Below are 26,423 nucleotides of genomic sequence, written 5' to 3'. Positions count from 1 at the left end.
CCAAGCACTTGGTGTAGGTACGGGACGTATGTGGAATGCCAAGCTTCGGGAGTAAAGCCAGTTTTATGTATGTGTAGTCAGTAGCACACGCATTCATTGTTAATAACCAAAGTTCATTTAACCTTGCACTGCGATGATGTATCAACATGTTTTAAATACGTTCCTCGCGTCGGGAACAACATCTCCAACTACTGGAGTGTGTGAGTGAGTTTAGTTTTACGCCGCTTTTAGCAATATTCCAGCAATATCATTGTTGGGGACACCAGAAACGGGTTTCACACATTGTACCCATGAGGGGAATCGAACCCGGGTCTTCGGCGTGACAAGCGAATGCTTTAACCACTTGGCTACCTCACCACCCCACAACCACTGGAACGTCTGAAGCTGCAATAGTACAAGGCTCTTCCCACCAATATACGTACACCAATGTTTTCAAGAGGTTCAATTTCAAATTTCCGGAAGGCATTTAATGACTGAATTAAAAAGCTGTTGTAAGTAGCTGGACTCATTACATATGTTCTGATTTTCTTCCAGTAATTTACATTTTTAAATCATTTCAACTTGCTCTTCAGTTATTCTGAAAATGCGACCCATGAAGATCTAAAAGTTAGAATTGGTCTTCAGTGACCCATGCTTGTTGTAAGAGGTGAGGTGAGGTGAAATTGGGTTTTACGTCGTGCTTGAGAATATTTCGCTCATATGACGACGTGCATGCGTGTGTATGTGTATGTGCGGCTGCTTGTACTAGCCTAGACTGAAGCTGGTTTTATAGTGCTAGCCCACTGAGGTACCATGCCACAGTGAAGCATGAATACCCCACTCAGACACATTATACTGACTCCGAGCCGACCAGTCCTTGTTGTACCCATTAATGCCGAGCGCCAGGCAGGGACCAACAAGTACCATATTTTAACGTCTTTTGGTATTATGCGGTCGGGGATCGAACCCGCGACCTTCCGCTCTCCGGGCGGACGCTCTAACCACTACACCACGGAGGCAGTCTGTTGTAAGAGGAGACTAACTTGATCGGGTGGTCAAGCTAGCTGACCTATTTACTGACCGCCGCTATTATAGCTTGAATATTGAAGAGTGTGGCGTTAAACAACAAACAAACGAACAATATTCTCAAAATGCACGATATTTCTCTATAAAGAGACTCGATATGAACAATAGTAAGTATATATTTCTACATGATGACGTCACATTGTAGTTAGATTGTTAAATTGTAGTGTCAGCGTTTGTTATTTGTGGAGCAAGTTTTGGTTGCTTTGACTCTGGAGACAAACTGCACTCCACAATCCCCCAAATTAACAACAGTTCAAGGCCTCCATTGCCCATCAGATTCTACATTTCAGCATGGGTGAGTGAGTCTGAGTGACCATTCTGTTTCAGGTATATCACTTTTGAAACATATGTTACATATATTATTATATTATACCACGGCTGTACGTGAATATCTGAGTCAGGTAATACAGCTACTGGAAACGGAAGCTTAATATGACATCGTACATTAACAATGAACGGACTTCCTTTTAACCCATGCCCTACAGGGACCTTATCAACGATTCTTGTTCCGGTCGATGTACAATTCTTTTTTTGTTAGTTGTTCAATGCAGCACTCAGCTGAATGACGACGAACTCTAAACAATCTCGTCTGGACCCGACCGTCACTCCATTGATATCATGGACATCGATCCACACAATTGGGATTCGATAACATATGTCAACCATGCCAGCGAGCCTGACATCCAGATCCCGTTAGTCGCCTCTCGCAGACATGGGTCACTGGGGACCAATACTAACCGGATCTTCACGGTTCCTTTTGAACATTTAAAAATTACAAGCCCGTAAGGAATTATTGTCATCGTTGTATTATTTACCTAGTACCTAAACGCATAGATCGCTGTGTTGTCAATGTATCCCCACTCACACTTTTCAAAATTGGCAATGAATAATTAATGATATCTTTTCCCTTCTAATGCATTAAATGTGTTCAGGGAACTAATATATACCACTCGAATCTAAGATTCGCAATACTGAGTCTCATTTTATATGACTAAAATATCATGAGAGCCAATTATGTACATCATGGAATGATAGTTGTATCAAACAGTAAGTAGATATACCCATGGAAACAAATAGGGGGACACATGAAAGTACAAAGGACAAGACAAAATGAAAATATATTTATTCACCCACCTCGTTTACATAAATAGCCAATAGAATTCTATGTAGAACAAATACGTCGATGTAAAACAACGTTAAAATGGCAGTGGTCCAGTGTGCGACACACACACACACACACAGACACACACACACACACACACACACACACAGACACACGTTATAATGGAGTTTTAGAGGTCATAGCTCCTCCATTATGCTCAGCTATTGTGGCTTAACGTGTCTATAAGGGCAGCTAGTGCTCCCAGTTTATACAGGACACTATAGGACATTGTTCCCAGTTTATACAGGGCACTGAAGGACATTGTTCCCGGTTTCTACAGGGCACTGAAGGACATTGCTCCCAGTTTCTACAAGGCACTGAAGGACATTGTTCCCGGTTTCTACAGGGCAATGGAGGGCATTGTTCCCAGTTTCTACAGGGCACTGAAGGACATTGTTCCTAGTTTCTACAGGGCACTGAAGGACATTGTTCCCGGTTTCTACAGGGCAATGGAGGGCATTGTTCCCAGTTTCTACAGGGCACTGAAGGACATTGTTCCTAGTTTCTACAGGGCACTGAAGGACATTGTTCCCGGTTTCTACAGGGCCATAGAGGGCATTGTTCCCAGTTTCTACAGGGCACTGAAGGACATTGTTCCCAGTTTCTACAGGGCACTGAAGGACATTGTGCCCAGTTTCTACAAGGCACTGAAGAGCATTGCTTCCAGTTTCTACAGGGCACTGAAGGGCATTTCTCCCAGATTCTACAGGGCACTGAAGGACATTGTTCCCAGTTTCTACAGGGCACTAAAGGACATTTTTCCCAGTTTCTACAGGACACTAAAGGACATTTTTCCCAGTTTCTACACTGCACTGAAGGACATTTCTCCCAGGTTCTACAGGGCACTGAAGGGCATTGTTCCCAGTTTCTGCAGGGCACTGAAGGACATTGTTCCCAGTTTCTACAGGACACTGAAGGGCATTGCACCCAGTTTCTACAAGGCACTGAAGGGCATTTCTCCCAGTTTCTACAGGACACTGAAGGACATTGTTCCCAGTTTCTACAGGACACTGAAGGACATTGTTCCCAGTTTCTACAGGGCACTGAAGGACATTGTTCCCAGTTTCTACAGGACACTGAAGGACATTGCGTCCAGTTTCTACAGGACACTGAAGGACATCGCACCCAGTTTCTACAAGGCACTGAAGGACATTGCGCCCAGTTTCTACAAGGCACTGAAGGACATTGTTTCCAGTTTCTACAGGACACTGAAGGACATTGCGTCCAGTTTCTACAGGACACTGAAGGACATTGCACCCAGTTTCTACAAGGCACTGAAGGACATTGCACCCAGTTTCTACAGGGCACTGAAGGACATTGCGCCCAGTTTCTACAAGGCACTGAAGGACATTGTTTCCAGTTTCTACAGGACACGGAAGAGCATTGTTCCCAGTTTCTACAGGACACTGAAGGACATTGTTCCCAGTTTCTACAGGGCACTAAAGGACATTGTTCCCAGTTTCTACAAGGCACTGAAGGGCATTTCTCCCAGATTCTACAGGGCAATGAAGGGCATTGCACCCAGTTTCTACATGGCACTGAAGGGCATTATTCCCAGTTTCTACAGGACACAGAAGGGCATTGTTCCCAGTTTCTACAGGGCATTGAAGGGCACGGTAGATGACGCCTTCGTTCCTCACGCCTAATTATCTGGTTCTATTACTGATATTTCCTTCCGGGCACATCCTTGATTGTCTCTGTAGTGTTTTAGATGGCAAATATGTAAACATTATGTTTCATCCTGTCGCTCACACACTTCACTCTAAATAGGGTAGGGGTGGAGAAGAATGGGAGTTTGTATGGAAATTACATACTTGTTTAGCTTCAGCTGCCAAACCAGATCTCCTTTTCCTTCAGACAGTATAGGCCTGAATAGTTCATAAGGACATAACACATTGCAACAGTGAATTTCACCTGTTCCAAACCAATTCCTCCCATACACGCTTGCACACTCTCACACACACGATTGCATACTCACACACGCCAGCAAGTTAACACACACTCTCTCTCACACACACACACACACACACACACACACACACACACACACACACACACACACACACACACGCGCGCGCGCGCGCGTACGTTTACACAGTCGCATATTAACACACAGAGATGTACGCACGATAGCACGCACACATAAACACAAGAATATTCCGTTTGTTGTTACTGTTTGACCCACATGACATCATTCGGCCATGATACGTAGCTTGAGTGAGGAAGCTGCCTGACTCTGTTCATCCACATAGGTTTGAATGCTTTGTTGACAAGGAAATCCCTTAGTTTGGGAGCATTTGCAGTCTTTTTTATTTGAAACCATTCCATTAGAATATTGCGGACATCAACTTTAGAAAACAGTTGGGTACCTTCTTTCAAGACTTCATATTCATGGTTTTCAACATCAATCTTGACAAAGGCTTTCGGGAAATCAACAAATTGCAAGACGTCGTCAAGACGAACAGTGGAGATGAAGTTTGGGTTGTAGTTGTCGTTGATGTCAAACGTTGTGTTCGGGACATGTTTGATAACGGTACCTCCTATGTTTGCTTTTTGACGTTTGAAGGTGACAGTCTTGTAGTCGTCAGAGAGCGCTGCAAATAAAATAGTGATCCGGTCAGCCAGTTTTGCCTCCTGTGCAGTTGCACACAGTCTCAATACGTTCTCCACAAGCGGGTCGACAGCGACCACGTGGCGGCCCATCAACGCAGCCGTCAAGGAATACGTCCCTAGCTGGGACCCAAGGTCAAGCATACCCATATCAGGGTTGTCTCTAAGTGTTGAGATCATTGTTTGAACTCCCCCAGATTCCCACATTCCAGATCTCTGAATGGACCCGGAAACATGGACGTCGTCCTTAACGTCATGGATATACATCTTGATAGTACCCGCCGAGCTTCGGAGTTGGGCGAACTTTAACCCTTTCACTGCGGAACAGAATCCAGGAATCCTAACCCATTTGCCTCGTTTCCAACGGTACACGCCGGTCTCCTGTTTGGGAATCACGCCGGTCTCCTGTTTGGGAATCAGGGTAGTTTTAACAGGGATTGTCAAGGGCTGGGTGTTAGGAATGACACGTACTTCGTCATGAAGTGCGAAGCGTGGATATACATGGTGAGGCAGGAAACGGTTGATGAAGAAAAGAATTACTAATGATACTCCAAAACACAACAGACACCGCCATCTATTGCACAGGCGAGCCATTGTAACAGGCGTTGACTCCTTACAGAAATGCTATAAGCTGGTCGTTCGCTGGTCGTTCTTCGGGACGTCAGCATTTCCTGTGAAGGATGAATATCTCAATAAATACGCCAAACAAATACTTTTGCCAATTGCGGAAATAATCAATGCCATGTCACGTAGCTAAGCAACGGTTGGAGTAGTATTGTCAGCATAACAGCCTTAGTAGTAAAGATGGGTGGCTGTATCATTGGACGCGAATTTGCCGTGTATAACTGTACATTACTTTGATCGTCGTTATGGTTTGATGGCCGTTACATATCTGACAACGGTAAATATATCTGCTCAAATAATAAACTGTCTTAATTTGTCTTCACAGTCTCAACTCACCTGGTTAATTGTGCCACCGTCTGCAATCATATACTCTTAGACGAACATGCCGAGGTGCCCTCCTTGCCCCCAGCTGGCTCATTGGTTGATAGGTGTAACCAGACTGCCGCAGATAACACGATAACATTCGCCGCGACCTATTTCTTCAGTGCGCAGTACAACGTGTGTCTCTCCGGCTTAGCGACAACACCAGGAAAAGGAAACATCACGAGGAAATCCTCTCCATTCTCTGTAGTGTGATCTCTCTGTTGTGTTTCGTGATACACTGTAGAAATGTCTATTGTGCTAGGGCCATCATGGTCACGTGACTATGGCGCTATGTCCCACCCTGAATACACGTCTTGATACAAACCCTCAACACAATCGATTGCCAACAGGCAGGTCTCTCACGCCAAGATTGCGTCTGGGTGGGTATTTACTGTGCAAACACCTGTCACCTGACACGGCAATGGCAAATATATTGAAGTTTCAAGCAGACGCTGAAGTATGGATTGAGTCATTGCATCGAAAGGGAGTGAGTGAGTCTATTATTACGCCGCACTCAGCAATATTCCAGCTATATGGCGGCGGTCTGTATATAATCGAGTCTGGGCCAAACAATCCAGTGATCAACAGCATGAGCATCGATCTACGCAAATGGGATCGATACGATGACACGTACCAACCAAGTCAGCGAGCCTGACCACCCGATCCCGGTAGTCGCCTCCTATGACAAACACGGGTTACTGAAGATCAATTCCAACCCGGACCTTCACGGGTCGAGAGTGGGGGAGATCGTGAGAAAGCGTGAAAGGGAGTGTGGTATATATTAGTCAGTTCAATTTATTTAAGTCAGTGTTATCTTTAAACGTAACGTCTTTTAGCGCCGCCTGGTAGCCTTGGGTTTGACATATCAGAAGAATGAACCAGAAAATGTTTACTTCATATTATTACAAATATGTGTATTACGATAGTAATAAAATGTATAATTTCACATAAGTATATATAACAAGTGCCCCAAAGTTAACGGTCAAATATATGTAAATAGAATGAACTATGTTAGTCATAAATTAGATGATCTGATTATTTGACCTGCAGTCAATATATTTTTATCTGAGTTGCGTTTTAGGCAGGGTGAGCGGGAGAATGGGGAATGAAAGATTGTGTGGGTTTAGTAATATAGGTCAATTTGAACACGAATCTGATTTTTGTAACGTTTATCAAAACTGACAAGCATAAGACACTACATTTGCATTACATCCCAGTGAATATTGGACAAAACAGTCAACAATGTTTCATCACTACAACCAATCCACTAAGTTCAGCCACCCGATCCTCCGTCTTCTTTCCCTGCTTTGTCCGCTTGTTAGTTTTCCTCTTGTACGGCGAGCGTCTGTAACTGATGGTGTCGTGACCCGACAGTCCAGCTATTGGCACCGTTAGCATTGTTCTACGATATTGTGGTTCGGTTCCACACTTTGGTACAATGCGTAAGATCTTTTTTCGTGTGTCGCCCCGTATTGGTTGTGCTGTCATGTTGCTAAAGACGGCGGTACCGCACTGACGGGTTTTGTCCACATCAGTGCGGGCATATGTCTTAATTACGTTCTCCTAACATCGTCCATTCTCGCTGAAAGCCTTGTGAACAACCCTGGCCTGCCTACGTGCCTGATGTTGCTGACTGCCTCTAACTTGGCTACAGGATGAAGGTCGTGTCACGCCTATAAAATGTGTCAACATGCCACGACCATACATATCACTGATACCACGCACACATAAATCGCGGCTGGATTACTGACAGTAGCATATGTTATATACTAAGCAGCAAAATAACGTCAGTTTGGATTTTCCTTAACAGAAACGGATAACTGTAAACTCATTTAATGATTTGATTGTATATTTTTTGACAACATCTCCAACTTTACCTGAGCCTAGATATTCCTTCCTAAACTCAGAATGGAACCCAGGAAATGGTCTCAAAAACGCAATCTGATCCCGGAGATGGTACGGTGTTCTCCATGTTTTTCATGCAACTCATGCTGCACGTGCTGTTCATAAGGACCATCCTATAAAATGCACCCCCAAACCTGGTTGAAACATTCACATTACAATGTCAGCAGGATGCCGCGAATCACGGCAGCTAACAGGAACCAGGCGCTAGGAAGACTTGAAGCTGGCCACACTGCACAAGCCGTTGCCAATAACTTCCAGGTCAACGAACCTTGGTCCAGGGAGAGGAGGCAGCATCGCAGCGGTGCGCTACATCGACCAAGCTCTCAGACCCTACGTCATACCACATTTCGCACGTCTCCGGAACAACATTGCCCAGCATGATAACGCCCGGGCCCATACTGCCAGAGCTAACAGGACTTCCTACAGCAGAACGGTGTCAACATTATGCAGTAGCCAGCCCTTAGTCCTGATTTAAACCCAATTGAAGATCTTTGGGATGAAATTCAGAGGAGACTGAATAGTGTCATACCAAGGCCGAACACAGCCGATTTATTGCGTCGGGCCTGTGGTTCAAGGTGCCAATGGCCTTCATCAATCGATTGGTGCACTCAATGCATAGACGCTGTGCTGCAGTTATCACCGCTCGTGGTGGTCACACTAGATACTGAAGTCAAGGGTCTGAATGGACTGCAAACGTTCACGTAATGTCTTGAGTTATTCATTGATGTGTCAAGATATTGTACACAAAAACTGTTTTCGATCCGCTTATTATGTCCATTTCTGTAATGATTTGATTACAGTGCCTATCTAATTTTGAATTCGTACTGACGTTTCTTTTGCTGCTGAGTATATTTGGGATTACACTTTCTTAGTAAATGTTACATTTGACCACTTTCTAAAATGGCATTGTGGATTACTGACAGGACAATCTTCCACAGCGAGTTGCTGTCTTGGTTTAAGAGACTATTTGGTCCTGCAACGGATCCGAGTTTGAATGTATTTCCCGCAACGTGCATATCAGTGTCCAATATGAATCACTGATTTTCTGGTCCACTCCTGCTTACTTACTCGTACAGTTTGAACACTGCTGGCTACGAAGTAACATGAAAAATCCATAAGAATATATCGTATGGTCACATGTTTTCGCTCGAGATGTTTTCCGCTCACCATTTTGAATCAGTTTTTGGCGATTCTTCAGGATCTGTGACCTCACCGGCATCTGTTATGTCAACTTCCCCACTGCCTCTTCAGTGATAAAGTACTACAAGAATCATCTACAAGATACCTTTTGATTAAATTTTAAAAAGTGTTAGTGCTGTCAAATACGTAATTGATAGATCGTACGCTTGGCGTTGATATCTCATTCACCATTGCGAGGCTCAGTGGATGTAAATGGCAAGCCAATGAGACTAGCGAAAACACATGACGTCATTCAAAAGTGTCATGGCCACACTCGGGACTTTCGCTTCACAGTCCTTCATAATATACATCTGAATAAAATATATTTATTAATATAAACATGTAGGTGCCACGTTAGAACTAGTATTATTCGTTTGCAATAACTTTATGTTTGTTTCTTATTCGAGCGACACAACAGCTCTTGGCTGTATTTTGACAGTTACAAAGGAATGACATGAACAGAAGTATGAGATCATTAGCATACTGAACTTCCATGATTGTGGGTCAATTGCATCTACGACATTTCAGACCCACCTTGAGTGTTGCTTGTCATGAGCAGGTGCAGATTAAGCCACTGGTTGAGCTCAGGCGTGTGTTTAGGGTAGTGGTCTAGAAGCCAGGGGTGTGATTTTTGAGCACATATATAATATCATTGTCCACAATTTAATCATTAACTGAGCATGCCAAAACTACTATTTTGATGGAAATCGGTCAATCCGAACCAGAGTTGTTAAATTAAACCATCCAGTTATCGGTTAAGATATTACCAGAACTGATATATGTTGCACCTTAAAAGGGCCCTTGCACGGTAGCTACGCACGGTAGCTGATGACAACCGGCTTTAAATCAAAGCTAAATCATTCCTGATTGTGAAAAATCACATCCCACTTGATAGCCAGAACTGCACCACATTTTCACCATTTTGGGGGTCTGGCTTCTAGACCATAGACATTTGCATCACATTCAGGTTTGCACTTTCCATAGTTTTGTGCGGTGTTAAAGAACAACCAAACAACCAAAATCTGTTTCCTTTTACGTCCGCTTCTTCTCTCACTATTACTCCTGGTTGTCCTCCCAGTATTATCTCGTGGACGTACCTGAGGCGAGACTTGGACACTTTCACATGTCACTTTCTGCCACTCCAGTATGTTAGGAGAAACGTATTTAGTCCTTTGTCTGACCATCAAATCACATTGATGTCACATATTTTGACAGGTATTTTATACCTGTCTTCTGTATGGTAAGCTGATAAATATTTTAAGAGATCTAAATTATGAACGTAATCAATTGTGAATTCTCTATGATATCAAAAGGTATATTACTAACTGAAACACTGACTAAAACACCATCCCGTAAGTACGATTTTAGTGAAACATCTGTTCAAGTTAGTTGAACGTTATTCATTTATCTTATCATATGTCAAATGTCGTAAATATGTGTCGTAAAATCCCTCCTTAGCCTATTGTTAATTTCATCTACATAACCTAACAACGTCAGAACAGCATATTTAGCAGTGAAAATTACACTGGAACATTAATTTATATACTTTTTTTTCTTCTTTTTCCAGCAAAATCAGGTTACAAGCCTAAACAGAACTTTTTTTCAAGTTTTATGCAATTGGAAACCAGATACGTTAAAGAGAATCTGTATGGTTAGGACATATGAAGAAGGCTGTCTCAGAATGATTGACCTTATAGCTTTTATTCAAGCCCTGAAGTTATCCCATTCAAGAAGATGTATTCAAAGTCCTAATGTCAAGAACCCAAGTTACTATCCTATAGGTGAAATATTCACACCGGGTGCCAATGTTGATACTTATATTTACTGTAAGAACCCGTATTGGCAAAGTGTTTTAAAGGCTTGGACAAACCATGTAAGAAAAGAAAAGGACATTTTGTCCCAACCCCTATGGCTCAATCATGATTTTAAACATAAAACATTTTTAAAACATTGGCACAGTAAAGGAATTTCGTTTGTAAAAGGCATATGCAGCAAAAGTGGTTTAATGACTTTTGCTAAACTGCAAAATATTTATGATATTGGCGGTACATTTTTAGGTGAGTATTGTGTACGAGTGGTATTCAGGGTTGTGTGTGAATGGTATTGTGTGTGAGCGGTATTCAGGATTGTGTGAGAGTGGTATTGAGTGTTGTGTGTGAGTGGTATTCCCATGCTTTTTAATGAAATCCCATTATATATTTTAAAGTATTGTATTTCAAGGACGCGCATAGATTTTGCAACCTCCAAGAAACAGCAAACGAAGACGTTTCAAGTTTTAATCTTTAATGTTTTCCGCGAAACCATATACATTTTTTGTATATATTTAAGGAAGTGGAGCACTTTTGTGAATAGACAACTACTACGGTGTTGCAGTAGTAGCTGCGACGTTTCGGTTTAGACCCTAACACCGTTATCATGCAAATGATAACGGTGTTAGGATCTACGCCGAAACGTCGCGACTACTGCTGCAACAAAGAAGTTGTCTATCCATAAAAGTGCTCCACTTCATCATACCAGCTTCTAAATGCCACTTAAGGAAGTTGTATATATTTAAATTATTCTTAAACCCTATTTAAAAATAGACATTTGGAAATATAGTTGAACAGCTGGTAGTAATTACGTTAGAATGTGTGTTTTACAAATAAATATTTCTCCTTGTTCAAGTTGTCTCAAAGAGGATTAATTCTTTAAAATAAATAAATAAATAGATATACCCAAAAAAGTGCAATACAATGTACGAGTGCTCGGTGATATTAAGTGCTGTTGGAATCATGCAGGCAAGAATAGAGTTACGGTTCATGTTTGAAGTACTTCTGATGTTCACTCGCCAATATGAAATCCTCCCGGAGGGGCACGAGTCGTTGTTCGGCTTGTCCCTGAATAACACGAGTCGGTGTTCGGCTTGTCCCGGAATAACACGAGTTGGTGTTCGGCTTGTCCCGGAATAACACGAGTCAGTTTTCGGCTCGTCCCGGAATAACACGAGTCGGTGTTCGGCTTGTCCCGGAATAACCCGAGTTGGTCACGCATGTCCTAAAGTCCTAAACAATGACGTTAAAATGTATCTCAAACGGAAGGATTCGTGGAAATTCCTATCAGCGTTGATGTACGCGGTCTCACTATGTGCTTGTACGTGCATGTGACTCTGCTGCCCTGGTGGAATCTAACATGAATATGCTTTAAAAGATATGAAGGATCCCATAAAGATCAAACTAAATTACCCCAGTGAAGTGAAATGTAAGCACAGTGTGTTTAAGTTGATTAGTTATAATAGCTCGCTTCATTAAATTACAATGTCGGACAGCGACAACATTAGTTGATGTCACGGACTCACAGCCACTTGTGATGCATCAGGAAGTCAGATAGGTGACTTCCTCACAAACATAAAGAGTCCAGTCACATAATCTGCCAATCTGATTCTGCCAATGTTAGAGTCTGATAGTTCATGCACGTTTCTGGGATTGTCTGGAAGAGAATTCCAAAGTACTTCACCAGTTATTGAGTGAGTGAGTGAGTGAGTTTAGTTTTACGCCGCACTCAGCAATATTCCAGCTATATGGCGGCGGTCTGTAAATAATCGAGTCTGGACCAGACAATCCAGTGATCAACAGCATGAGCATTGATCTGCCCAATAGGGAACCGATGACATGTGTCAACCAAGTCAGCGAGCCTGACCACCCGATCCTGTTAGTCGCCTCTTACGACAAGCATGGGTTACTGAAGGCCAATATTCTAACCCGGACCTTCACGGGTCCAGTTATTGAGAAGGTTCTCTCACCAGAAGCTGGAGCTGGAGCGGAATTTCGGTGTAGACAACAAGTGTTGGCTGATGGGTCTTTAATAAGATCACAGATGTATGAGGTGCCAGTCTTTGTATTTCGTCAAACATCATGATCAGTGTTAGGATCTTAAACTGATCTGAAAATTCATGTTCAGCCAGTGAAGTTCTTGCGCACAGGTGATGTGATCATACGTCTTCGTGCGACTGACAACCCTGGCAGCTTCAATTTGTACCCCTTCAAGCAATGCAATATCATTTGGAGGAAGTCTGTATAACAAATATTGCGGTTGTCTAGTAGGGATATTATGTGCTTCGACAAGTGTTGTTCCAGTGACGGGTGACGTTGGTGAGAGTGTGAGCGTTGTTGGTGAGGGTATGCGTGACTTTGATGATGGTGTTGGTGAAGGTGTGGGTGACGATAGTGACGTTCATGAGGCTGTTGCTGAAAACGTGAGCGTCGTTGATGAGGGTGTTGGTGGAGGTGTGGGTGATGTAGGTGACGACATGACACGACACTTGACTTACAAATATTTATTCCAGTTTCATGCAAAATATATTCTATTTGTTTCTGTATGTATTGTAAATAGATCAAAACTAAATATAATATTTTTCGAGCAATATGTTAATTGTGCATAACTTGTGAAAACACACTTTAAAACATAGACACAGGTAGCGCCAATACATATTTGTTTTACAAACAGACAGAAAGGTTCAAATAGCGAAGCACTGACTGAGGGTATCACTCATTAATGGAGGGTATCGCTTATTGATGGAGGGTATAGCTCATTAATGGAGGGTATCGCTCATTCATGGAAGATATCGAACATTAATGGAGGATATCGCTCATTGATGGAGGGTATCGCTCATTGATGGAGAGTATCGCACATTGATGGAGGGCATCGCTCATTGATGGAAGATATCGAACATTAAGAGAGGATATCGCTCATTGATGGAGAGTATCGGTCATTCATGGAAGATATCGAACATTAATGGAGGATATCGCTCATTGATGGAGGGTATCGCTCATTGATGGAGAGTATCGCACATTGATGGAGGGCATCGCTCATTGATGGAAGATATCGAACATTAAGAGAGGATATCGCTCATTGATGGAGAGTATTGCTTATTGATGGAGAGTATCGGACATTAATGGAGGGTATCGCTCATTAATGGTGGGTATCGCTCACTGATGGAGGGTATCGTTCATTAATGGAGGGTATCGCTAATTTATGGAAGATATCGAACATTCAAGGAGGTATCGCTCATTAATGGAGGGTATCGCTCATTGATGGAGGGTATCTCTCATTGATGGAAGGTATCCCCCAATAACGAAGCGTATCGTTCATTGATGGAGGATATCGCTTATTGATGGAGGATATCGCTCATTGATGGAGGGTATCGCTCACTGATGGATGATATCGCTCATTGATTGAGGATATCGCTCATTAATGGAGGATATTGCCCAATAATGGATCGTATTGCTCATTGATGGAGTATATCGCTCATTGATGGAGGGTATCGCTCATTAATGGTGGGTATCGCTCACTGATGGAGGGTATCGTTCATTAATGGAGGGTATCGCTAATTTATGGAAGATATAGAACATTCAAGGAGGGTATCGCTCATTAATGGAGGGTATCGCTCATTGATGGAGGGTATCTCTCATTGATGCAGGGTATCACTTATTGATGGAGGGTATCGCTCATTGATGGAAGGTATCCCCCAATAACGAAGCGTATCGTTCATTGATGGAGGATATCGCTTATTGATGGAGGATATCGCTCATTGATGGAGGGTATCGCTCACTGATGGATGATATCGCTCATTGATTGAGGATATCGCTCATCAATGGAGGATATCGCCCAATAATGGATCGTATTGCTCATTGATGGAGTATATCGCTCATTGATGGAGGATATCGCCCAATAATGGAGCGTATCACTCACTGTTGGAGATGTATCGCTCACTGATGGATGATATCCCTCATCAATGGAGGGTATCGCTCATTGATGGAGGATATCCCTCATCAATGGAGGATATCGCCCAATAATGGATCGTATCGCTCATTGATGGAGGTGTCCCTCATTGATGGAGTATATCGCTCATTGATGCAGGATATCGCTCACTGATGGAGGGTATCGCTCATTGATCTTTAAAGCACTGCTCATTGTTTAATATATTAAAGCTTGCAAAGTAACATGGATGTCACGAAATATTAATATTTATAATATACATTTAAAAAGCAATATAAACGAATTTCTGGCATCCCTGTATCTGGGACACACTCAAAAGTAATGCTAGGGAACTATCAGAACAGTCGATTTCCTACAAAATCTGCCTCACACATCTGCTTCATGGTTTCATCACCTGGACAACAAAAACAATAATAAATTAATAGATGTCTCCATTCAGAGTTAAACGGTAGATGTATATATGTAAATCAACGGAATACGTCAGGTTATGGCTGGACTGCATTGTTCAAGCAACACCTCTGTTAAATACAAATATGGGGCGGCGGGGTAGCCTAGTGGTTAAAGCGTTCGCTCGTCACGCCGAAGACCCGGGTGCGATTCCCCACATGGATACAATGTGTGAAGACCATTTCTGGTGTTCCCCGCCGTGAAATTGCTGGAATATTGCTAAAAGCGTCGTAAAACTAAATTCCTTCACTCACTACAATATAAATGAATCACTGGCTTTATCTGGTCTGGATCTTACTATGATGGAGGCACAGACACAGGCAGAAGGTGTCTGTGTGCTGTGTGAACAATCTTGGTGAACCCATGTTTTGGTTCAGCGTTACTAAAACTTCACTAGCAAATGTATGTGAGTCTACATGAGACTCAAAATGTAAACACTGGCTGTCCGCCATTTCAAACTGTTGCGTAACTGTCAACAACTACAGACTGCACTTCCAAGAAAAATAAGTAGGTCAGACGATTCCATTATAGTGTGGCCAGGGAGTTAGAGTAACACGGCACGCAAAACAATAGGCTTGTTTCGGTCGTGTGGAGTTGGGATTATATGAACCAAGCTCTTAGGTATTACATTATTGCATTGAATAAACAGTACTTAGTTTTCTTCTGACAGAATATTACATATGTTGCAATGTTTAAAAAAATACGAACGGCACCTTCCACTCCCTTCACAGACGGATTTCGCAGTGTCTTCCGTGGAAGGAAGGAGTTCGATTTTAAATCGGTTATGGTAGAATGGAGATAAACGTATTGTGTTGGGAAATTAGATGAACGTTAGGCAGAATTGATAGTCTCTAAATTTCATTTGGAACCGAACGCGTTTTCACAATTTGATCAATAGTTTTGTTCTTTGGTGAAGAGAAAACACTGAAGTTCCCCATTTTCTAAAAATCAGCAATTTCAGTCTCAATGTTACATCACCGATGTGGATGAATAGGAACGATCATGGCATTGGCGGTAAACAGACAACTCCACGTGCATCGTGATACCGAAAAAACTGTTGCCATTCTTTTAAAATATCCAACTATATTCGCTGAATTTAATTGCGTGGTCCGATTACGTAACTGTTCATGTCTTTGTAAAGAAATTATCATATTTGTCGAGTTTATAATCATTTTATTTGATAAACCTTCCGACATTGACATTGTTGACAGCCGTAGGTGACGCGATTGTTTTAGGTACCAAGACACGATGAGTGTTTGACAATACGCCTTCCTAAGCAATATCTAAACTTATATACAGTACAACCAGAAATTATTGAGAATTTAAAGATTGTAAATTTATTTTTTTTCACTCATTACTCAGGTATTAAATGTGAATATTAGCAGAACATAACTCCAGATTCAAAGACAGGTGAACAGTTAGTATTTTGTCAAGTCACCATGGGCAGCAATGCAGGCGGGGCATACTACTGATCAAAGAAGTTAGAAAGTCGTGGCCCATGCTGTCCCAATATCGGACCACCTCTTCTTTCATTTCAGCAATATTTGTCAGATTTTTCTTGTTGACACTTTCCTTCATAAGTCCCCAAACATTTTCTATTGGATTTAGGTCAGGGCTATAGCTAGGCCAATCTAATAATGTCATATTTTGGGTCCGAAACCAGGCCTGTGAATGCTTTGAACGATGTTTTGGGTCGTTGTCCTGCTGGAAAATCCATAAATTTCCATAGAACACGTGAGCAGATGGAAGTAAATGTCTCTCGAGAATATCTGGTTGCATCAGTTTGGAGGACATTAATGTAGTTTTACAATATAAGAGTTCTGATTTCTCACGGAAGTGGTTTTCTTTGCGAAATCACTTCTGATCCAACATCTAGATAAGTGTATTTACAAACATCCCCATAATGGTGGAAACAAGGAAAACATGACAGCCAGGACTATGTGGGAGTCGTAATGGCTGATCGGCCAGGGCTTAGCGAGTCACACCAGACGAATCCGAGAAAGTACCACAAAACAGACACAAAGACATTCTTCCCCCTCCTCCTTCCTCATTCTGCTGATTAATATCGGAAATAGTCAGACACTGAGACAAGCGTGATGTATGTACACCCGAGGTAGTGCTTGAATCTACAGAAGACCTACAAATCAATGTGAATAACAAGCTAAACCCCTCAGAAAGAGGAGTGGAGATGTGAAATTAATGATATATAGGCTGAGGTACACACATGACGAGATGGAAAATACAAGAAAAGCAAATGAAACAAGAAGACATGGTCATCAATATCCCCCGCCATAGTGTTCTGTTCATATTTTGACAACTATTCATTCTTCCTACAATAGCAAATACATAATATAGTTGCGGGCAACGATGAGGTCTCCTTGGCTTTACTTTCTATCTATTGTATCTGAGGGCTAGATATCATCGTCCAAAACGGAGCCAGAACACATGTTTTGACAGGCGAGCGGATCTTCCAAATACAGCCGGGGTCACGGGGGTGATGTACCTTTAAGTAGTTCCGGAGAAGAAATAGTTCCCTCTTTAAAAGGCTGTATCTCAGTTGTTCTTGGGTCTACGTTCAAAACAATTAGTGTTCTGGAATCACCAGGACATCATCTACCATACTGGCACTTTTTGTGCAGAATTTGCACATTTTGGGAGCAAACTACTCAGAAAAGTGCTGAAAAACATGGCCAAAAATTGAAAACAAAAATAACTGCCAAACGGTACGTTTTAGCGACTTGACCCGTCCAGGCAAAATTGTTGGGAATTTGATTGTGCATCTGTACAAGAAATTTGGAAGTGTTGGAACAATTAGTTCTTGAGATATTTGCTCTCAAACGTTGAAATTTTGGAATTAATTTTGAATTATTTCCCCTTTGCTATTGGGCCAAGAGCCTAGAGATTTTTAAGGGGAATATCTACACCTGGGTGCGCATCTGTGTGATTGTTTGTAAGCGATTCGGAGCATTGGTTTAGGAGTTATGTTTGGTACAAAATTCGGCGGAATAATAAATAATAATAATAATAATCCGAACGATTACAATAGGTCTCCTGCCTAGAGGCAAGGAGCCCTAGTTAAGCTGTTAAATGAGAAACGATTTCTGCGAAAATCTGTCCACATTGGGGATAACGTGCACTAAGTCACGAAACGCATGACAAGGGTCATAATTCTGTAAAGAATCGTAACACGGTTTTCGTTTTCGAACTCCATCAAGGCATTCATGTCCTGAAAACACATATCAAATTTGGTTTCCCTATCTATAATTGTTTCTGAGAAATCTGTCCCCATCATCTCGGACGGACGGACGGAGCTCAAACCTATATCCCCCTCACTTCGTGGCGGGGGTAATTAGTCGAGTCAAAACATAGCACAAGTAGGTATGAACATTCAAGTGACGTAAACCAGAACAAGATTGTAATGATGGATGTGTTGTTCTAGGTGTAAGGGCTTGGCCTAACATATACATGTACAGTAGCTATTCTTTATGTAAGGGTTTTGCGACACATAGACAGTAGTACTAGCTATTTTAGGTATAAGGGCTGCTTATATGGTGGGTGATCCATACACAGTAGTTTATGTATAGGTAGTGTATGTATAAGGTGACTTTCTCAGGATGTATGCTGGCATTTTGAACAACATCCCCATGTTTAATAATCTAGTGGCATCGATGTCGCCGTTGGTGCCTCGATGTACTCACGAAAATTTATTGAGTTTTTTTCCTCTGATATGCTGTCTCGCTTTGTCTCCTGCTACCTGGCCTGGGTCTTTTCAATAACATGGTCATGATAACATACTGCTCAGTCGAATAAGCAAAATGTTGTTGTCAGTTTCAATAACATAACATTGTTGACAGTGTAGTTGGCTAATTTGGGGATGGTTAGACCATGAGACCATTCGAAAAGGTATGAAACGTTGTTAGTCCCCGGAAGTACTATGTTCTCGCGGAGTGCTGTGACCTACTTACGGGCTCTATTAGTTCGATTGATTTCACGACATCATTATCTCCTCCCCAGCTCTCCCAATTCTTGTAATCGCCTTCAGTGAGTTCCCATCTGGTCCCAGTGAAGTTCACATCTTTATACAATGCCCATCTGAAAGGATTAATTTAAGAAATATAATCTTAGACAAATATATCCAAAAGAAAAAAATGTCTGGTCACTGTGATATTATGTGCAAATTTTGTTGCAGTTGTCTGAAAATATAATCCGTTCGTGAAAATGCTCGAACGAATATTTTGCCTTTAGGTTCGACCAAAAATCGTTTTTGAAAATATATCTATCTTTATATATCTATGAAAGGTATTGATATATTATGTCTGGCTCCTCTAGAGACAAATGCCGTATGTCTGGAAGCGATGTATGTCGCCGTACACTTACGAAATAAAGTATAGCTTCTGCTGGTTGTAAATTGTGCTTACCTCCCCTTGATGACTTTCGCAGACGAGACAATATCGCTGAAACCCTCCTTCTCAAGATCTGGAATACTGCTTGTCACTGTCAGTGATCTTCCTTTGAAGTCGACGTGTTCGTAAAGAACACACGTTGCCTGGAAACGATGTCATGTCATCAACAAATGATCAGTAGCAGCTGTTTATAAATGACAACTTCATTTAAAATTTTCCTGACGTCAACTATGTGGGGTGCAGAAAAGCATCATGCCCTTTGTAAAGCAAAAGTGGGGAACGCCTGTTGTGAACGCCTTTTGCAGCGCAATCGGTGCCCAAAACACAAATGCGTATTCATTGTTCAGGTAAAAGAATGAATGAATAGTGTTTATGATAAGAGGAGATACACTGTATGTTTGCTGAATACATTAAACAGACAAAGGGGATAGAATTTTGGATACATATTGAAACAATAATGTCGTTGATTAATTGAAGTTTTTCACGAAAATTATTAAAATGGTTTTCTCTGTGACCCAATATGTATACCCGAGTTAGTGCCTGAAGCTATTGAGTGAGTGGGTTAAAATGTATCGTCACATCGGCAATATTTCAGCCATATCGTGACGAGAACAATTAATTTTATACATAGTAATTAATGGTAAATTGTAAAAACCTGTCAACGAAGGACAGTAAAATAACTAGAATATCACAATTAGAATTTAAACTAGCGTGGGAAGTTTAAACCAATAGCACTATTTGGACAATACATTATAAAAAAAGAGGCTATAGATCGCCAATAACTGAAGGTAGATCACCATACTAGGGACCAAGGGGACAGTACCTTTGCCACCTGCATGGACCCTAGTTGGATTTACACCATCCCTTCAGCCGCCGGCGATTGTAGGAAAATTTAGCCAAAATTAAAATTACAAAAATACTACGTTTAAAAACTCCGGTAACTTAAATTTACTTTGAAAGTTTTGGGGACTTACGTATCCTCTCAGGAGGACAATAATTTTACGCTACTTCAACCCCCTTTGACGATACAGCTACTTACAATCTAAGTTAATAATCTGAACTACCAATTATAAAACTTTATCTATTTACAAAACATATATCAAAATTCATTTAACAAATCTATCTCTTTTACAAAATCAATGATTAAATGATAATTAACTTTATTAAAAAGGTCCTCTACTGTTTTGATATTGAAAATTTATCCCTTATGATGGAGAATTCAACACAGTCAAGCAGGGACATGTTTGACCGTGGTTCTCTCATCACAAGGGATACAAAGCGGAGGATCCTCACCTTTCAATAGGTATGCATGAGTATATCTTGTGTGGCCAATACGACATCGTCATATGATAACCTCTTCAAATCTGGACTGACAACCCAAGTAAGTGTAGCCAATATAGGGTTTAATTTCATGTAATTTATTGATACCCACCTGGGTGTCCCACTTCTTCTGCATCAACTCACGGATGTAGGTTCTATTGTTAGCTTTGTAATCAGAGTATGGGATCAGAAGTGGTGTCACATATTTGTTGCGTGCTGCCTTAGCAGCAAAATCGGCCATTGTATTCCCAGAAATGCCAACGTGACTGGGTAACCAACAAAAGACGATGTCGCATTGGCCAGTAGCAAGCTCATTATACAATTCAATAATTTCTAATTAAAGTGGATGTTTGCAAGAAAGATTTTTAATAGCCTGAAGGCAAGAAAGAGAGTCTGAAAAGATTATGTATTGTTTAAATATGGGGTGTCCACTAATATATTTAAGAGCTGTTAGTATTGCTTTTGCTTCTGCTGTAAAAATAGAGCTATTATCCGGTAATCGAGAAGATATTGTTCTGGATCTAACGACAGTGGCACAAGCCACTGCGCCACCATCCTTGGATCCATCTGTAAATAAGGACTTGTATGTATTATATTTACTTTTTAATTGATTATATTCCTGTTTATATTGTAATTCGTTAGTTCGTGATTTTTTAAACTTTGTCAGTTTAGGTCAACTTATGGCCTCACTAATTGCCAAGGTGGAGAAGAAAGAAGACGGGAAGGAGATATATTCTCCAACTCAATGCCAGCAGCAGAAATATATTGTTGGATTCTTATCCCAAGAGGTGGAACAAGTGAAGTTTTTTTATTATACAAATCCTCATAAAGAGGATTAAAAACGCAGTTGTGAGCAGGATTGGATTCATTAGAATATAACATTGTGGTATATTGTAAAGACAATTTGATACGGCGAAGTTTTAAAGATGGCTCATCGGCCTCAACGTAGAGACTGTCAATGGGAGTGGTTCTGTAAGACCCAAGACAAAGTCTCAGACCCTAGTGATGGATAGAATCAAGTAGTTTGAGGTTGCTTTTACAGGCCCCACCATAGACGACAGAGCCGTAATCAAGTTTCGATCGGACCAGTGATCTATACAAATGAAGGGGAATGGTTTGGTCCCCTCCCCACTTTAAACGTGCCTTCAGGCATTTGGCTTTTAGGTGTTTGATATGTGGCAGAAAGGTTAAATGCGAGTCAAAGATGAGACCAAGGAATTTAGCTTCCTTGACAACTTTGATGGGTGTGCCATTTAATGATCAGGATCTTTATGGGGTTTGTATTTCCTACAAAAATGTAGACAATTGGTTTTGGATTTCGAAACTTTAAACCCGTTTTCCAGAAACCATCCATGAATTTTGTTGAGGCAAAGTTGTAATTGTCTCTCAATAGTTCGCATGTTTTTACCACGGCAAGAAATATTAAAATCATCCACGAAAAGGGATCCATCGATTGATTCACTTAAAACCTTTGAAAGACTATTTATTTTAATACTAAAGAGCGTGACAGACAAAATACTGCCTTGTGGGACACCCTGATCTGAAGCTATTGAAGACCTACACATTAATGTCAATGACAAGCTAAACTTCTCAACGTGGCACGTAAAATCTGCGAACGGTACCGCAAGCAATAGGATACGATACACTGACATTAGGTGAGGTGAGGTGAAATGGGGTTTAACGTCTTACTTAAGAATATTTCGCTCATATGACGACGTGCATGCGTGTGCATGTGTGGCTGCTTGTACTAGCACAGACGTAAGCTGGTTCACATTATACTGACTTCGAGCCGACCAGTCCTTGTTGTAGCCATTAATGCCGAGCGCCAGGGAACAAGTGCCATATTTTAACGTCTTTTTGTTGACGCGGCCGGGGATCGAACCCACGGCCTTCCGCTCTCCGGGCGGACGCTCTCACAACTACACCACGGGGAAAGGGAGCTGTGACACCAAACAACTCCGGACCCATAACAAAGTAGCACTGGACTGGAGAGTCGGTCACATGGAGAGACGCTGCTATGTATCTGTTGCCAATGGCGCCGTGTTTAATGACGAGAATGATTGCTTTACATTTCGAAAATTAAAGAGTGCCACTTCCCAATTTCTCAAAACAATTTGCCCCTCCCCTCCCTCCAGCTTCCAGGGGCGGTGGGGAGCCTAGTGGTTAAAGCGCTCGCTCGTCACGCCGAAAGCTCGGATTCGATTCCCCACATTGGTACAATGTGTGAAACCTGTATTTGGTGTCCCCAGCCGTGACATTGCTGGAATATTGCTAAAGGCGGAATAAAACAATGCCCAGTCGGTCAGTCCAGCTTCAAGATTTCTTTAACCGTTTGTGGTTTGCATCCGTACTACAATACATGTTGAATCTGACAAATACTGAATGGGACTGTGCGACTAATTTCACCCACGATTCACAACTTCAGGACGTTCTATCTGGTACACAATTATAACATGAAAAATCAAAACTAATAATACATCTGCTAATGCATCATCATAAAGAAAAAATAATTACACAGTACCATGTTTCTTGAACCGGTTGATGCCCCTTTGTATGTGTGATCTCAGACATTTATAGCCAGAGAGATCCGTCTATAGTTGCCTCGTCCCTACGGGGTTATCAGTAGTGTTCGGTCACGGACTTCCTGAAATACGTCCTATTCGATGCAAAATGTGAGGACATTCCTACCTACTCCAATGGATGAACCAATCGCAACATCAAAAGGATCTAGACATCGATGAACCAATCGCAACATCAACAGGATTTAGACTGTGCACGACCGACAAACATGACGGAACTACATACACTGAGTGCATACCACCCACTAAGTGAAGCATGTAAATATAAACCGTTATATTGTTATACGTGTCAATATACTGAGGGAAACAAATAAGGAAACACCACTTCATCGCAGTGTTCCTTTATTTATTCTCAGATTTTCACCCATAGTGCAATACAAAACTTGTGAAGAAATCTGGAAAAGAATAAAGGAACACTTGTACTTTCATTTGTTCCCTTATTTCTTTACCTCAGTATGTTATACCGTTGTCTTCCACTTTATTGATTGTCCAAGTAGACTATCTGTTGACGTGTTACTACGCCATAACAACAATGAAACATTGTGACACGGTTTAGTTACACGCGTGTTAGCAATGATAATAACAACAATAAGCATAAATATGTTAAATCTACCTTAAACCTGGATCTCAGACTTAAATGCTCTAAACAAGGTCAAAATCACATAAACCTTTGCTGTGCCAGTCCTTCCTATTGATTTGACAGGACCGTCTGGCTGGAGGGATCTGACAACAGAGCTCCTCATTACCGTACCTCTCTCAACCGTGTATGTACTTTTCACAAAAAGAAACGCATAACCCAGAAATCTGTTGCGAAAATGTTGTATTTTCAAACATGTATAACTCGTCCACAAATAGACATCAGTGCTTGAATCATTACACCATTTAAAAAAGGTGTTCATTCAGTCAAGTGGATAAGTTTAGATAAACCATTCACAAGTTTTTCAACCTTCAAAGACGTGTCAATACCGGCTGTGCCCACCACTGCACGAATACCAGTTCTCGCACGCCAACTATGTTCAAAGAAATGAAGTCAAAACACTGTCAATTCCTACCCAGGACTTCACACGTCACACGCCAAGAGAGGTAAGTAACCTTCTCACATAGACATATCAAGGAGAACACATAACTAGACGGTGTCATGTCTACAGGACTCTCTGTATGCAGTCATAGTTTCCTTTTTATTTCATCGTTAAATATACATTTTCAATCAAACTATACATTTGTGAAGACAGGAAGTGCAGCTACCCAGATGTGTAGGTTTCGTTTCAATATTCTGTAACCCATTTTTAGTAGTACCCTTCGGCCCGAGTTTCAGGCACTCCAAGGGTTTGAGGCGTTCGCTCGTCCATCAGGTCACTGTCAGGGGGTTCCCGGGATCTCGTGTTGACACTAATCTAATGCAGTTCAGATAATGTTTTGCGCTGGTTTGTTTATTTCGTAAACTTAATACGAACAATGAGTTGTACACCAGGATTCGGTTCTGTGTCTAGGCATAACCACTGGACTTCTTGGTGAGTGCCCCTGCTACCTTTAGACAGTTGAAAGGGGAACTCAGTTCAGGGGTTGTCGATGAGATGAAATGGTGTTCATGAAATAGCAATGTGGAAGAGCATGAATTTGATGAATCAGAAATGCTAAACATTGAAGGATGAATGATGTAAAAGTGTCCATCCCCAAAAAGTTAGAAAATCATATCAAAGTCGATCTTTGTTGAACTGGCGCTAGTACATGAATGTGATGTTGCTAGTTGATCGTCAGCGTCGTCCGACTCTCACTCCCTGGCCCCTGAACGGACCAGAAGTGCGGGGTTAACACTTCTACAGACGGTGTGAAACGCCAATTCGTCATCATCCGACATATGACAAGAAGCTTTGCTGAATACAACTTGGCAGGCCTTTAAACGGACATCCGAGTGGAATTGTTTAAATGTTCCAGATCATCACGATTAATGCCAGTACTCGCAAAGATCCGGGTTAGAAGTGTTCTTCAGGAACCGGCTCACTGACTTGGTTGCTGCGTCCCATTTTGTTCCAGCTGCGTGCAGTTGGAAGTCAGAGCGGCCTCACCTGCCTTGACTGGACATCCGTGCACTTTGTTAAGTAGTATCACAGTCAGTGACATAGGTCTTCCATTCGTCACCACTCGCCCCTTTCCGGCTTGTCCCGGAATAACACGAGTGGGTCACGAATGATAGGTCTTCATAATATTTAGAAACACATGATTCCTCTGTGCTAACGCGCTCGTTCACAATGCTATCATCAAGCGTAAATATTAGGTATTCATAATGTCAATCACAAGATTGTCTAGTCGAGACCGCCGTCATATAGCTGGAAGATTGGCTTATTAGATAACAAAATGCACGTTTTTTGCATTTCAGCATTTGTAAACCCGAGAAACGGTATTCAACGACTATGTTCGTCGACACGTTCAAAGACAATGGTCAAAGTCGAAAACATTTTGTTTAATTGTGAGTGCTTTTGTCACATATTATATGTGACAAAAGCACTCCTTCTCCTGTTAAAACATGAAAACAAAATAATGTTTTCGACTTTGTAACATATACCAGTGTATCTCTAATGCAAATATATCAACAAAATCATCTACTTGTGATTCCTTTCCTGTTAGGTAAACATGAAAAACAAACAATAATGTGGTATTCCTCAAAGCTTGTAACATATACCAGTGTAAAATACACCCAATATACTCCCATTATTGTCAATAAATATTTGAGTTTCTCTGATGTAATTATTCGCTAAACCTAAAGGGAATTGAACTGTTCATAACGTTTTCATTACCTACAGTATATCTACAAGCAAAACTAACAGTAGATGTTTATATGTCAGATTGGACACTGACGGCTACTCAGCAGGCTAGAGTGACGTGAGGTGGGCACATCCGTGAACCCCAGCGGGCTCGGTGAAGTTCTGCTGTTTAGCGGCCGCAGGTGCATCGCCATGCAAATTACAATTACGTTACAATACAGCAGCGTCGGTCACGATTTACATCAAGACA

At 41.5% G+C, this 26,423-nt stretch overlaps 1 protein-coding gene across 1 annotated transcript; it reads right to left on the bottom strand.

Moving 5' to 3' along the window:
* Window positions 1-3,187: 3,187 nt before the first annotated feature.
* Window positions 3,188-6,190, bottom strand: LOC124267436. The gene is made up of 2 exons (XM_046702357.1): window positions 5,798-6,190; window positions 3,188-5,508 (listed from the first exon to the last, which is right to left on the bottom strand). Exon 2 carries the CDS (start codon window positions 5,429-5,431, stop codon window positions 4,397-4,399), a length of 1,035 nt encoding a protein of 344 aa, XP_046558313.1. The 5' UTR covers window positions 5,432-5,508; window positions 5,798-6,190; the 3' UTR covers window positions 3,188-4,396.
* Window positions 6,191-26,423: the final 20,233 nt, after the last annotated feature.

The sequence above is a fragment of the Haliotis rubra genome, unplaced genomic scaffold (assembly GCF_003918875.1).
Source record: "Haliotis rubra isolate DU_JTF1 unplaced genomic scaffold, ASM391887v1 Scf131, whole genome shotgun sequence".
NCBI lineage: Eukaryota > Metazoa > Mollusca > Gastropoda > Lepetellida > Haliotidae > Haliotis > Haliotis rubra.
The sequence above is the reverse complement of the archived record's forward strand: the minus strand, read 5'-3'. Positions and strand labels throughout refer to the sequence as shown.

What these genes read in the sequence shown, in the direction of transcription:
- LOC124267436 (XM_046702357.1), bottom strand. Translation starts at nt 5,431, where the DNA reads ATGGCTCGCCTGTGCAATAGATGGCGGTGTCTGTTGTGTTTTGGAGTA.